General features: G+C 34.7%; 1 protein-coding gene across 3 annotated transcripts in view; it reads right to left on the minus strand.

Moving 5' to 3' along the window:
* Positions 1-4,343, minus strand: part of CLINT1 (clathrin interactor 1) — a 66,255-nt gene extending 61,912 nt beyond the window's left edge. The window contains exon 1 of one of the 3 annotated variants that reach the window (XM_051978807.1): positions 4,106-4,343. In XM_051978807.1, coding sequence (XP_051834767.1) covers positions 4,106-4,146 — 41 coding nt within the window. In that variant the 5' untranslated portion in view covers positions 4,147-4,343. Of the gene's footprint in view, positions 1-3,888; positions 3,936-4,105 lie in introns of those variants that run through there. The other 2 variants (XM_051978805.1, XM_051978808.1) reach the window with 2 other exon arrangements.
* Positions 4,344-15,401: the final 11,058 nt, after the last annotated feature.

A 15,401-nucleotide genomic window follows, 5' to 3' on the forward strand; every position in this document is an offset into this window, starting at 1 on the left:
AAGAGATACCAACTATGTAATATGGACTGAGATGGGAAAAATCACTACTGGTGGAAACAAAGGGAAAGCTTCAAAGGAGACATTATTTGGGTTGGATTCTGCATCACTGATTTCTTAATTTTATTTGATGCTTTAAACCAGTGGTTCTCAAACTTTTGTTTTCAGTATCTTTATCCTATTAAAAATTATTGAGGATCTCTCCAAAGCGTTTTTGTTTATCTGGATTATATTTATAGACATTTACCATATTGGAAATAAAAACTATTTTTGAATTTGTAGACTCTCTTAAAGGGTTTCAGAGATCCCCAGGATTCTCTAGACCATACTTTGAGAACCACTGCTTTAAACTGTGCAAGAAATAAGGATGAGAAAGTTGTTATAATCAAAACTATGGGGGAAAGCAATATGGCTGAAAAGAAAAGCAAATAAAAATCAATAGCTTTGGATCACTACATATTCATTCCCTTTGACTTTTCTGAGAGTAGAGAATGTAGCTTTGATATTGAAAGTATATTGTAATTTTCCAATAAATGATAAACCTCTCTCTAATGGTTGATATGATGCTATCTAAACATTTAGGAAATTTAAAAAGCAGGTACACATGCACATGCATGCACACATTTAAGTGAATGGGAAAAATAGTCAAAACTAAAAAGAAGTCCAATATAACTAAACAAATTGCCCTAGACTACAATCTGAACAAATCTTCACACAGTACATTGATTTGACAAACACTGACTAATTTAAAAAATGTGAATGAGATAATTAGCCAAATACAAATGATAATTTTTAAATTCTAAAAATAATCTTGCACTTCATTACTTATACTTTAATAAGCAAGAATCTGTTTAAATTATCATTACCTTTCATACCAGAATGAAAGAGGAGAAATCATCTAGAATCAAACTATGCAGCATTAGCCCTACATGGAATAACTGGAAAGATTTATCTATTTCACCACTCCTTCTAAATGAGCAAACTCAATGATCCTATATTTTATATGCCAATTACTCAAACTGGTAAAGGAACAGAGGCATCCCAGTTAACTTGTTCTTCAAACGAATGCAGATAATTAGGTGATCATTGCTGAAGTAGCTTTACCCAAATGACCTTAGAAAAGAGGATGATGATGAAGTGAAAAAACAATTGTACCTGGTCCTCATCTCTGGTATTTCCAGTCTTTTATTCTTAGTTCCCAAGTCAAGGGAATTAAAAAAAAAAAGGAAAAAAAAAAGAAATCCTTCTAACTTTCCCAAATCACACATATGAATACAAATTAGTTTATATATATTAGTTTAAAAATAGTTTATAAGAAACAGCTTAGTATTTATTCTGTTTCTGACAAAGGTCTTAAGGTTCATATTTCAGAAAAATGTGTTATTCCTGTCTTGACTGAACTTTGTTAGGGACAAATTCCAAATCTTTCTTTCTCTAAGTAACTTTATCATTTATAGTAGTAAACACCACAGTGGTACTTTCTTTCTTTTTTTCTTTCTTTCTTTTTTTAACAGTACTTTTGCAAAGAGTGCTCTCATCTAAGATGCGATATTTAATCTATCGATACAATTCAAAATTTTGTATATTTCAGTCATAAGCATTTTGAGTATTCCTAAATACGTTACTCACTTCTCCGATGGATGTACCCCACTATATCTACAAAAATTAGTTTTCCTCCACTGGGTCTTCATCAGATAACATGACAAAATTTCAGCCAGAGAGCAATAAAGCAAAATGATAGTTGTGAGTAGACTATAACAAATGTAAATAGGGAATTATGAAAAAGTGGAGAAAAATCTAAGAAATGTTGAGTGAAAAGGCTGGCAATATATTGATAGCAAAGATAACCAACATACAAAACCAAGTGCTCCACTGATATTTTTAAGACATCAAAACCTCTAATTCATCGGTGAGTTCCTAAATCATATATTGACTATGTGCTTGGATGGTCATAAGTTTTTTTTTTTTTTTTTAATAATTTTGCTTTTGAAATTTCTGAAAAAACACCTACTCACAATACAAATATTTTATTTATGAGTGAACATCTCTAAGCTAAAATATATGGCAAAGTGAAGATGAAAATTTTTTCAAGAATATAGCCTTCAGATAATTAGGAAAATTGTGTAGTAACTTTAAGATGAAGCAATTACAAAATTGTAACATTAGGCATATAAAAAATACACTGTAACCATAAGATTATAGATCGGGAGCTGTTAAAGAAACCTTAGATGCTAGAGTGCCAGAATCTTTTCATTTCACAGAAGAGGAAACTAAAGATTCAGAGAGGTTGTGACTTCTCCAAGGTCACAGAGGAAGTAAAGGAGGAAGGGGATCCACGTCTTTTGATTTCAGGGAGATAAACAAAATATTATTGGCAAAATTTTACTTGAAAAACTTTTGAGTCATATTTCAAATAATTTGATCCCCTAAATTTAATTTCCACCTTTACTTTTCTTATCTTCTATACATTCCTTTCCCCTTTCAATCTTCAACTTTCTGATCCAAATTCTAAAAAGACTTTCAGATCTAGATTAGTACCTATTTCAACTGTGTATTGGTCTATTTGTAGTACAGTATATTACATTAAGTTAAACAAAAACTAGAAGTAATAGCAATGTTTGCTTACAATATTGGCTTAGTGAAAAGAAAAAGCAAAAGGTAGATATAAATCTAAATCAAAATTTTAAATATTATTTCATACAAGTGAGTTACTCTAATGTAATTGACTAAATGTATACAGTGCAAAGCCCTAATGTAAGCATTACACAAACATGGTACTAAAAAGAAATTATGTCATAGCCACCATCAACACCATACTGTTTATATTTATATAATAGTTTTGAATGCTTACTATCATTAATCTTATGTACTATATTTTCTTGTATTAAGGTAATTGGTTTACAAAATAAGCCAGTTTTTAACCACCATTCCTTGCATAATCACTAAACATTCAAAAGGAAGGAGGCAGTCTAAATTTTCTAACTTTTATTTCCTGTTGGCCTAGAAAAAAAGTTACTTAATCCTCCATTTTATCCAACTGTATTCTTAACTACCAAGGTTTCCCCCCAGTACACTACCCATCCAAAAATTCTAATTTTAGAAAAAATGAGTAAATATTGTAAAATGTTTTAATAGTGACAGATAACTCTAAGTGTATTTAGAAATAGTGAACATTAAGTGCTGTCCTTTAAAAAATGCAGTTGCCACTAATAACAAAAGTACTTTCAGTTGTTTTGAGTCTACTATTTACTTTACGGGAAATTTCTCAGCGATTCCATTCAACAAGGAGGAAGTGGAACACCAACAACTAAGTATAATGGAAACAGGCACAACAAGTTATGGCAATGAACCTTTTCAAAGGTGTCACAAAAGTTAAAAAAAAAAAAAAAAAAAAACTAAACTAAACACCGGAGTCAGCTTTAACTAGACTGTCATCACTCTTATCAACTTTAGACAATTACTTGGGTGACCACCTGTTAAACCTAACACCAGCATTATAAGGCTCACTTTTTTTGGGTGAGGTTTTTGGATAAGAAAACCAGGCAATTCAAAGAATGGACTCTATTCCACACCTACAGTATGACAGATAATCCTCTCACCCTGTGAGATACCAGGGTCCAAGGTCCTGCATGCAAAAGCTTCCCCTACTCTCGGCCTCCTTCCTCCCTGCCTCCTCCCTACCCTGGTCCTGCTACTTCCACCCCCCCACCCCCCCACCCCACCCCACCAGAACAAGTCCACGGCCTGGCCAACTTCGTTCTCAGCCCCCCCTGTTCCTTCCTTAGGCCAGGGGGCTGCCAGAGGAGACGGGTTGCCCCGGAGATGTGCCCAGGACGCGGGTCCGAGTAAGTAAAGGAGTCGCTTCAGGAGGACAAGGAAGCCAAATTGTACCTTTGGCTCCCTCCCGCCCCCACGAAAAGAGGGCCAGGAGGCAAAGAGACCTGTCGCCGCCATGATGGGATTGGATCAGCTGGAAGAAGTGGGGGGGGGGGGTAAAAGGGGGGTTGGCCAGTGTGACGTGGGGAGGCCCCGGCGCGCGGATCCGGCCCGCCCCCTCCCTCCGCGGGCCCCCGACAACAAACTGCCCCCCGGCTTTTCCCCAACTCACGCTTTGTCCACCAGCTCCCGGACCTTCCACATGTTCAACATCTTGCCCCACGGGAGCTGGGCCTCCGCCGCTTCCTCCTCCTCCTGCTCCCCACAGACCCAGGGGCACTTCCGTGTGGGAGCAGGGGCAGGTCGCGGCAGGGGATGATGTCGCCGGCTCCGTCGCCACCCGCCGCCGCTACCTCGAACTGGCCCCTTCACTTCTTCCTCTACCACAGCAGCGGCGCCGCCGGTGACACGTCGGGGACGTGGCGCTGCGTGAAGCGGAAGCGTTAGCTTACACTCCCTCCTCCTCCGCTCCCGCGCAAGGCACTCTGGGTGTTGTAGTTTTCTCTGCGGAAGGGGAGTTGTCCTCAATGGGTTAATTTGCTCTCTTGTCACTATCCTCGCTGATTGACATAGAAAAGTGTTTTGTTACGGTTGCCCTGATTTCTCTTTGACAACGTGGGTAAGACGACTTCCAAATTGTAAAGGAGATAAATGGGAACAGTTGCTGTTTCACTCATCCATCCTGTGCATTTACACAAGAGACCCTTTCAGAGGCAAATGAGACGGACCTTTTAAAGTTTATGTAGGATCATACATTTATAGCTGGAAGATATGTTAGAGGTTATTTAGTCCAATTTTCTCACTTTACAGATAAGGAAAACTGAGGTCCCAGTCACCTGTCCAAGATAGTATGTACAGTGATAAACCTGAGATTCCGTGCTAAGCACCTGTTTCCAAAGCCAGTTCTTCCAGGCTCATGGAATCTTAGAGATTACTTGGTATAATGGAAAGACCATAAATTCAACGTAGCTGAAATTGAACTCAATCATTCCTTCAAACCTTCCCTCTTCATAATTTTACTTTTATTGTCTGAGGAACTACCGTCATTCTTGACTCTTCACAATTACTCCCACATCCAACAACTTTAGCTTTTATCGTTGTAACTTACATCTATAAGTCACTTTTCCTCTGACAATGCAGAGCCACTCTCCTAGTCCAGGTACTCATCCTCTCAAACCCGGGGTTATTGCAACAAGCTTCTGGTAGATCTCTCTTCCTCCTCTTTTCCCACTCCAGTCTGTCCTCCACTAAGCTGTTAAAAGTGATCTTCCTAGAGAGCATATGTGACCTTATCCCTAGCTGATTCGATAAGCTTTAGTCAATACCAAGATCATAATTTTAAAAGTTTACTGGCCAATCAGAAACTTGCTCTCTAGCATTGCGGAAATGCTCTTCTTCATCTCTGACTCCTAGCTTGCTTAGCTGCCTTGAGATCGATCATCCCACTTACAGGAAAACTTTCTCCTCCTACTGAATATATTAGGGCCTTTTCCTCTGAAATTATCTCCAATTTAGCCTATATTTTTTACACAGTTATTTGTATGTTTTCTTCTCTCATTTGATTTTGATCTGAAGACAGAAATTTTTTGTTAATATATATATATATATATTTTAATTTATTTCCCCAGTTACATGTAAAACCAATATTTTCTTGGTTATACATGTACATTCATGTTTTTTACATATTTCCTTATGAATCATGTTGGGAAACAAAAATCATATCAAAAGGGAAAAACCATGAGAGAAAGAAAACAGAAGAAAAAGAGAAAAAGTAAAATGAGCATAGCATGAGTTGATTTACATTCAATCTTCATAATTCTCTCTCTGGATGCAGATAGCAATTTCTATTCAAAATTTATCGGGATTTTCTTGGACTGCTGAACCACTGAGAAGAACCAAGAAGATCAAATATAGATGATTATTGCACAATTTTGCTATTATTGTGTACAACGTATTCCTGATTCTGCTTGTTTCACTCAGCATTAGTTCATGGAAACCTTTCCAGGCCTTAAGTAGAAACTTTTTGCCTTTCTCCAAATTCTTAGACTTAGCACAGTAACTGACATATAGTATATACTTAATAAATGCTTGTTGACTTGGGCTCAAATATTATCTCTGAAGATATTATCTCTGTGACTTTAGGCAAGTTAATCCCTTGACCTCAGTTTCCTCCTCTTTAGAACAAGGAAGTTATCATTAACCTTCTGCTCCAGTAATGCTCTTTTTAACAGGTAAGTTAAATAACTTGTCCATGACAGCAAAGTAGGCAATAGAATCCAAATCCATCACTTTTTTGGCTTTATCCTTAGCCTTCTTTTGTTGCTTTTGAGTCCCAATTCTCAAATTCCTAAAATTTAAGCATTGGATTCAATATTAGGATAGGTTGGAAGAAATGAAGATCTGTAGTTTGAAGGAGAAAAGACTTTGGTCACAGAAGATAGAACCAGGAGTAATGGATTGAAAATTGCAAAGAAGTGTGTATGCGTCTGATAGGGAAAACTTCCTAACAACCAGACCAGACAAAAACAGAATTGGGGGTGAAGGCAGGGGAGTGGGGAGAGAAACGATGTCCTGAGAAGTGATAAATTTGAGAATCTTGAAACAGAAGCTGAATAATCACTTGTGATTTCATTTATTACATTATTTATTTTATTACACATCACATATATGTTATACATAACATAAATAATAATATATGTTACATTATTTATATATGATCACATGTAATTTTTTATCTGTATACTGACAATTTTCAGATATTATTGTCCTGTGCCCAGGGAATGTTTGAATAAGTTATGATATATAAATATAGTGAAATATTATTGTTCTATAAGAAATAATAAGCAGCGTGATTTCAAAAAGCTTGGAAAGATTTATATGAACTGAACCTGAGTGAAGTGAGCAGAACCAAGAGAACATTTTACACAGTATAAGAAGCTCATGTGATGATCAACTATGATGGATTCAAGGCAATTCCAAAAGACCTGGGATGGAAAGTGCTATTCACATCCAAAGGGAAAACTATGGAGATGAATGTGGATCAACGCATATTGTTTTCATCTTTTTTGATTTATTTGCTGCTTTGTTTTTTTCTTTTTCATGATTTTTCCCCTTTTGATCTGATTTTTCTTGCACAATATGACAAATATGGAAATATGTTTAAAAGGATTGAACATTTTTAACTATCAGATTACTTGCTGTCTTGGAAGGAGGGAGAGAGAAAAATTTGTAATACAAAGTCTTTCAAAAATAAATGTTGGAAAGTATTTTTACATGTTTTTTGAAAAAATAAATTATTATTGAAAAAAAAATTTCTGCTAAAATGATTTTTCTAAAGTACAGGTCCAATCATGACATTTCCCTACTAAGTATTTTCTAATGGCTCCCTAATAACTCCAGTATCAAATAAAAAATCACTTCCTTGGCATTTAATAAACTTCATAAATTAACTTCCTCTTAATTTTCAGGTCTTCTTGTACCTTGCTATCTCCTGTGTTTGTACTCTTAGATATAGTGACACTCACCTCCCAGCTATTCCATGAATAAAACACTACATGCCTCGAGTGCTCTGTTTCCTCATATCACCCCACTGATTTCCCTGTTTAAATCCCAACTAAAATTCCACCTTCTACAAGAAGTTTTCCCCAATTCTTTTCCAAATTATTTCCTATTTACTCAGTATCTAGTTTGTTTTACATATTATTTGCTGGTTTTCTCCATTATATTGTAAGCTCTGTATGAACATGGATTCTTTTGCCTCTTAATTGTATCCTTAGCATTTAGCACAGTGCCTGGCACATAGAAGGTACTTAATAAATATTCATGACTGATTACATTGGGGTAGAAATTCCTTTGGAATACAATTTGGAATAGATGACTACTGAGGTCCAATCCAACTATCAAAGTCTGAGATTGTAAAATTCTGTAATTTAATGAACATTTATTAAACATTTGTATGCAAAGATACTCCAGACAAAAGAAATAAAGAAAAATAGCCCTCAAGGACCTTACTTTGTAATCTGTGAGGAAGAAAGGGAAACAACCATTTTAGTATTTTAGTATATTAGTATATAAAACATAATTTGACTGGGAAAAATGCACTAACAGTTAGAGTTACCTCGAAAAGCTTCCCTAGCAGAAGGAAGTACAGATGAACCTAGAAGGAAGCTAAGGATTCTAAAAGCAAGAAGAGAGACAGGAATACAGTATTAATAGGCATGCAAGGCACAGAAGCAGAATATGGAATTCTGAGTTCATAAAAGAAAGGAGACCCAATTGTCTGGTCCCTACAATTTGAAAAAGGAAGTCATCTGCAATAAGCCTGTGAAAGAAGGTGGTATCAGACTATGATAGGTTTTAAATATCAAACTGAAGTTAAACCTAGAGGCAAATGATTACCACTGAAACCTCTTGAATAGGAGAATTACATGGGTAGATTTGTTCTTTAGGAAGATCAGTTGAGCATTTGTGTGGAGTTTGGATTGGTGAAGAGAAACTGGAAGAATGGAAAGCCATTAGAAATCTATTGACTTTGGTCTGGTCAACACCTTAAAAATGTGGGATACCTACTTTAAGTTTCTGTCTAAGAACCTTCCCTGCAGAATATCAGTAAAGCCATATTTCATATCCCAGAAAGTTAGGTCAGTTTAATCCTGATTTGAGTCTATGAAGTAAATTTATTAAAAAGGGACTGAATTCATACTACTTAGCACTTAAAAGGGTAGTTACAAACTGCCTCAATGCTTATGCTATAGTTAGTGTAAAGGTCTTTAACAATAACCTGAGGTTTGAGCTTCTCAGCCCCACACTAGGAAAAGTTCCTCTCTCCTATTCTTGGGTCCTCAAGCCACAAGGGAAGGGACACCTCATAAGATAAGATTGAGCATAAATGTTTATGAGAAATAAAATTAAATCCAGCAAGTGCATTCTTTAACAGAATGAATTTAAGGAAAATAAATTAGAAGTGAAGCTAGGGCAGCAGAGGGCCTAGTCAGCTGGCTTGCTTCTTTGAGACAGATTCTTGAGATTGAACATTAACAGTTTCACAGGTGTGCAAACACCTTCCAATTAGTTCATTTAAGTGAAGATCATCTTTCATGGTCTAATACGGAAGGAAACTGAAAATGAGGTAGTTTTTTCAGAACTGAAAAATGGCTGCTACCCCAGTGAGTTGCTGCCATAGACAACTGCTGATTCTCCTTTTTCTTCTTGTATTCTATAGGCCCCAGATTTCTATAGATCCCATGCTTAAAAACAAACAAAACAAAACAACTCCATTTCTTTCCTACTCTCCCTCCCCATCACTCACTCTCTGCTCCAAGACTGATCTTGCCATTTCTTTTGGGGAAAAGAATTCAAACTCCAGGAGGCTTACCCTTTTCAAGAGGTTGTCACATCAATACTGGCCTGTCAGTCCACACCTGCCACTGCCTACACAATACAGTGAAAGTTTGATAAATAATGTTCCCCCACTTTAAAAAATGATGGGAATTTGAAGACAATTTAATTCTCATCTCCTGAACAATGGGCCAGTAACTGAGAAGCCCAAGGTAGAGTGATGCTTCTCAAAGACACCTAAGTCTGATTAGATAAGAGGAGCAATTCTAGGTGTGGTCAATTGGAGAATCTCTGTGTAGCACTCCTAAGACTTAAAAATAGTCATCTGGGCATAGGGGAGTGACTGGTAAGTGTATGTCCTAAGGAAAATTCCTTTCCTCCTCCAACCTGAATTATCCTGAGAGAACCAAGAAAACCCAACCCATCTTAAATGCATAGAAGGGAACTCCCAATTGAGAGAATCATAAAATTATAGATTGGTTTTATTTTGTTCTTCCTCTTTGGGAAATTTTTTTTTCCTTTTATCTGATTAGAAGTTTTGACTTGCCCTTGGATATTCAGATTGTAAAGGAACAAGGAAAAATTACATAATGTATAAGTTTATTTGGTGTCATTTTGGCCTTCATTTTCATCTTTTCCATCAACCAAGACAGCAACATATTTTATTTTAGAAACTGGATTTTCCTCAGGTTTCTTTGTCCCAGTTGCAAGGCTTGAAGGGGATTTTTTTTTTTTTTTTTTTTTTTTTTTTTTTTTTTTTTTTTTTTGTGAGAGGGGCACCTTTCTGTCTTATCTAAGACCTATGGTCTTTCTTTTCTCCATTTATTGGGTTATGGCTAAAGTTCCCATTTTGGACATTCTGGAAACTAATTCAATCCATCTTATCAGCCAGTCTTTCTTTAGACTGCAGGGCTTGGGTTACTTTTCCTACATCTCTTATTGGAAATTTTGCTCCAGAATTCAGCCCTTGAGAATAGGTGGAAAAATCAGAGCTTCACTTTATCTAAGAATTTTCCTTGATGGGGACATAGATATTAACCTTTAGAAAGAAACCACCATATTTTGTGATCTTTGGGAATTAAAGTGGGAAGTCTTTATGTTGAGAGTCACATTTTGGGGGCACTTTTCACTCTCCCTTATGAGTTTCTACCAGAGGGAACTGTGTTCCTGCTGTATGAAGATTAACTTTCTGCCCATAACCATTCCTGAGATTCCTTCCTCTGCTAACCTGGGTATCTGTCCAGTGCCACCTTTTTAGTGCTGGAATTACTTCTCATTCTCTATCAGAAATTTGAGGGGCTTTTTACCTACTAAAAGATGACAACTCAATTTGCTTATGAGATGATAGGCAGTGAATCTTTTTCCTTAGGTAAAATGGACTTTTATGGGCTTAAAATTTATTCAGTGAAAGTGGGAGTGGGGAAGAGAATTCTTTTAAGGACTTCTCTTAACCAATGACTTCGCTTTGATTTGGTTTGGACTACCTTTACAACTAAAATTATTCAATACATCCTCACTTTCCCCTTATCCCCAAATTCAAATCTTGAATTTAACTGATCATTCCTCTTCATGGTGATCTTCATAGCAGTCTTTCTCTAATTTTCATCTCAGCAATACCTATTACCAAATTCCCTTTTGTCACTGTTCATCCTACATTCAAGACCACTAACATAATGTTTGCTATCCCTAATTGTTATATTAATCTTACCTTCCCGACCAATTAATAATTTGTCATAGGCCACCATGATATCAAACTGAATCATAAGAATAAAACTTGTCCAACGAAAACTTGTCCTTAAAAGAGGATTATAAACAGAGGTCACAGTAAGCTCTTTATGCTGGTTTTGTTTTGTGAGACTCTTAATTTCACTCTTGCTCATCGCCTTCTATATTTGATCAATAATATCAATTAGTATTCTGATGCTTAGAGGCTCTTCATTAGGGCTCAAAGCATTGAGAAGAAAATCTGAAGTCTTCCAGTTAGATGCAATCAAAATCTCTCAACATTTCTGAATTGCTTACTTTGTGTGGCAAGATATATTGTATTGATATCATAAAAACACAGTAGTAGATTAATACTGAACTAATCCATGATAGGTCATAAGGTAGGTATTCTAGAAAATTGGCATAAGGTGACAACTTAAAGAGATAGTGCCTTCATAACCTCCCTTATATAAGTCCTCCTCTCCTGCTACTACCCTAATGCAGGTACACCTCGATTACTCTAAGAGCTTACAGAATGGTCTCACTGGTTCAACTTTCTTCTTATTCAAATCCATCCTCCATACTTTGCCCAAATAATTTTTCTCAACTGTTAGTCTGTGTCACCCTATTTCTTTCCTTTTCAGAAAACTACATTGACTCCTTTTTATGCCTTAAAGATCAATGATCAAATATAAGATTTTTTTGTTTGATTTTAAAGTTATCATAATCTAGCACGTCCTATATTTCCTGTTTTCTTACACTTTATTCTCCTCCTATAGTCTAGCAACACAATCTTTCATTCTATATACAAAATTATGAAAACTCTAAAAAGAAATTATAAAACTCTAGTCATAAAATACAAATAATATATGTGGAAAATTCTGTAACAATTAAAAGAAGATCCTGTGTGTTAACTATTCTCTGAAAGGATTCATATTAAATTTCTTTATTTGCAAATTTTGTTGAATATAAATAATATTTTAATGAAATGTTACAACTTAGAAAATGTTTAGCATAATAATATAACCACATAAAATTAATTTTGATATTGAATGTTTTTATTTGAACAAAGGTTTCTAATATTTGGCTCAACACTGGACAGTCTTAAATATTGTTCTACATTAAATTTATTTGTATATTTTGATTTAAAACAAGTGAAAATGCTTATTTATACAAATGAACAGTAGAAAATAGAATTTTTTAATTCTCTGGTTAAGAGTTAGAAATACATTCTTAAATTTTTTTCAATTTAACCAATCAATAAAAAACACTACAATATGAAATATTTACTTTTGTAGTGGCTAATGACAAGCATTGGATTAAATGATAAATGTACTCAAAATTCAATTGCATGGAATGGTGGAACAGTAATATAAGTGAAGAATAAATTTAAATTGGAAGACAGTCTTAATAGTAACAAGTATGCATATTTATCTGATCATCTATTGGGAATATATTTGAGCTCCAATTTTGAATTCCTGTGGTGGTTTGGAAACAATTTGATGACAAGTTGAGAAACTGTAAGAACACCTTATACTTAATCAGAAATTGTCAGACTTTGATATAATCACTGCACCAAATACCAAATCATTGAGTGCGTAAGAATGATTGTTTCAAATCACTTTAGAAACACACATGTAAATGTCAAACCTGCTCATTATTAATGTTACAGAAGAAAAATAAACTTGTAACATAATTGGATAATTATTAGTTGCTTAATGCACCACAGCAGAATTTTTTATACAAACCTTAGACTATTGTTGAAGTACACAAACCAGCAAAGGAGAACCACTACTCTACATATAAATAGGTGTTTAACTAGTTGTTATTTAATAGTTGAATGAATCTTTTATAACAAATAGGTGAAAATTGAATTCATACAGTCCCAGGCAAAATTAATTTGCATTTCAATTATTTAGAGGTAGCTTCCATTTCTACCATTAATCCAAATTCTACCATTAATCAATCATTTTACTCAGCAAACATTTATTAAACACTCATTTTGTGCTAGGCATCGTGTGCTGGGCATTGGTGATTAAAAAATACACACACACACACACAAAAATAATCCTAATTAAATAATCCTTACGTTCTAATAATTTGGTTACACAATAGATAGGTTGCTGATCCTGCGGTCTGAAAGGATTGTATTTAAATTGAGCCTAAAACATTAGCTTTTTGTGACAAATTACTTAATATTTCTATCTGCTTCAATCTTCTCATTTACAAAACAGAGATAATAGCATCTTTCTCTGGGGCTATTTTAAGTATAAAATGAGATAAGGTTTATAAAATGCTTTTTAAATCTTAAAGCAATATATAAATTCTAGCTACTGTTATTATTGTAGTTTTTGGTATTGCTGTTATTTATTTAAGTAAGACCCCTCAAACTATCAATCAACAGCAAATGACTGTCTCATAAACATTGTGGGAAGAAAGGAGAAATATAAGACTTGGCTACTGCTGTTAGGAATTTAGTCTAATTGGAAGGATGGGAACATGAAAAATATAATAACTAAGCAAGGAAAGTGTGATGAGGGGGAAATGAATGTTTTGGACAATAAGTGCTATGGTGTAGTTAGAGGAAAGAAAGACTGCTATAGTGTAGAATGGTCAGGAAAGACTTCCTAAGTAATATAAGCTTTGATGAATTATGGGGAGGAATTAGTTAAGGAAAAAAAGAAAGGGAAGATATTTCAGGGGGCAAAATCATGGAAGTAAGCAAAGGAATCAAAAAAAGTTTTAGAATGAGTATAAAGTTTGCAATAAAAGGACCTGAAAAATAATTTCTCTGAGCTTTTGCTTCTTTAACTATAAAATCGACCCAATTTTTAAGGCCCCTTTCAGTTCTAAATTCTATGATCTTGTGATAAACCCTATCTTTATCTCTTTCCTGCATCAGAGAAGACCATTTCCTTTGAAATCAAACTATCTAATCTCCTAATTGATCTCCATATATGTCATAATCATTACTTATTTATCCTTTCCATACTTTTGCTCAAATTGTTCCCACAGCCAGGGATCCCCTGCCCTTTTCTCTTTACTATTCAAATTGCACTTGTCCTATAAGTCCCAGTTCTAACCTTGCCTTTCCCATAAGCTACCCCTAAGTATTTTACCCTACTAAAGTATACTGAGGTTATATATGTGAAAACACTTTAGAAACTTTAAGTGTTATAAAATATAAAGTTGTATTGTCTTTTATATTAGGTAAACCACTGAATGTTAAATAAAATGAACTTTTGTAAAACAAAGAAATTTGGGCTAAGTGAATATGTGTAATTTCTTTTATGATTTCTACTCCCACTCAGTTCTATGCCCATCCCATTGTTAATCTTCATTATCCAAAGAAGATATGTATACTGGTTGATTAAATCAATGTATCCCCCATCTGCCTACATATTGTAATGTGGTCTACTCAGAATTTTCATATACTTAATTTTTCTCTTTTGAATGACTTTGAATCTCTTGAGGGAGGCTCTGACATGTTTTATGACTAGATGCATTAGCAAGATATCATCCACAAATATAAGCATCTGGTAGATGTCATAATCCATAGGTAACTCTAAATCTAGTTGAATTCTTGTTCGATATACCCTTCATGACACTGATACTTCTATATAGTTATAAATCATGAAATAGTGTAATTCCAGAGGAAGCAAATTAGCAAGTGATCCACAAAAGAATGGAAAGATGAATTTTTGGTCTAAGTAGGCTGCTGGATATTATCAATAATGAATAATTTTAGAAATGTGGTATAAAAATATCAATAAAGATATGCATATCTGAAAAGAGATGAGATCTAGTCACATAACAAAAGTTGGAGTTAATGATAGACAGCCCAAGTGCTACAATATACAGAGTATTAAGATATCTAAAGGAAGGTTTTCAGTTCACTGGAAAATTCTTTTTTAGAGAAGGAAGAACTATTTGCTGAAATAAAAATAATGAGATACATAGGAAGAAGTAACCCCTCCATCTTCTAATTGGCAATCGAAAAGAAAAATATCAAATATTATATGATTTGCCTTAGATTTTTGGAAAGCAAATTTCAAAGATTTTAGAGAAAGGATAGATAGGTTTCATGGCTTCAAATCTTGAAGATCAGTCCAAAAGTGATAGGAAGATCCCAAGAAAATAAATTCTAATGACACAAAGGTAAGTTATTCTGATGAGGAATAAAAGGAAGAATCATCTTATAAGACTGACATCAATGCACAAAGAACTCATCTCCTAACTTTGATTTTAAGAAGATATAACATAACATGGAAATGAGGATGGATAATTGAGGATGACTACAAAAAGAAGCTTTCTTTTAAGAAGTGTCAGAAGTATTCAAACTAAGACTGAGCTGAGTCTGCCAATGGATGTTAAGGACAATAAATGCTAGAGATGAGAAATATATCAAAGAAAAGACAGGATCATTG

The sequence above is a fragment of the Antechinus flavipes genome, chromosome 2, assembly GCF_016432865.1.
Source record: "Antechinus flavipes isolate AdamAnt ecotype Samford, QLD, Australia chromosome 2, AdamAnt_v2, whole genome shotgun sequence".
NCBI lineage: Eukaryota > Metazoa > Chordata > Mammalia > Dasyuromorphia > Dasyuridae > Antechinus > Antechinus flavipes.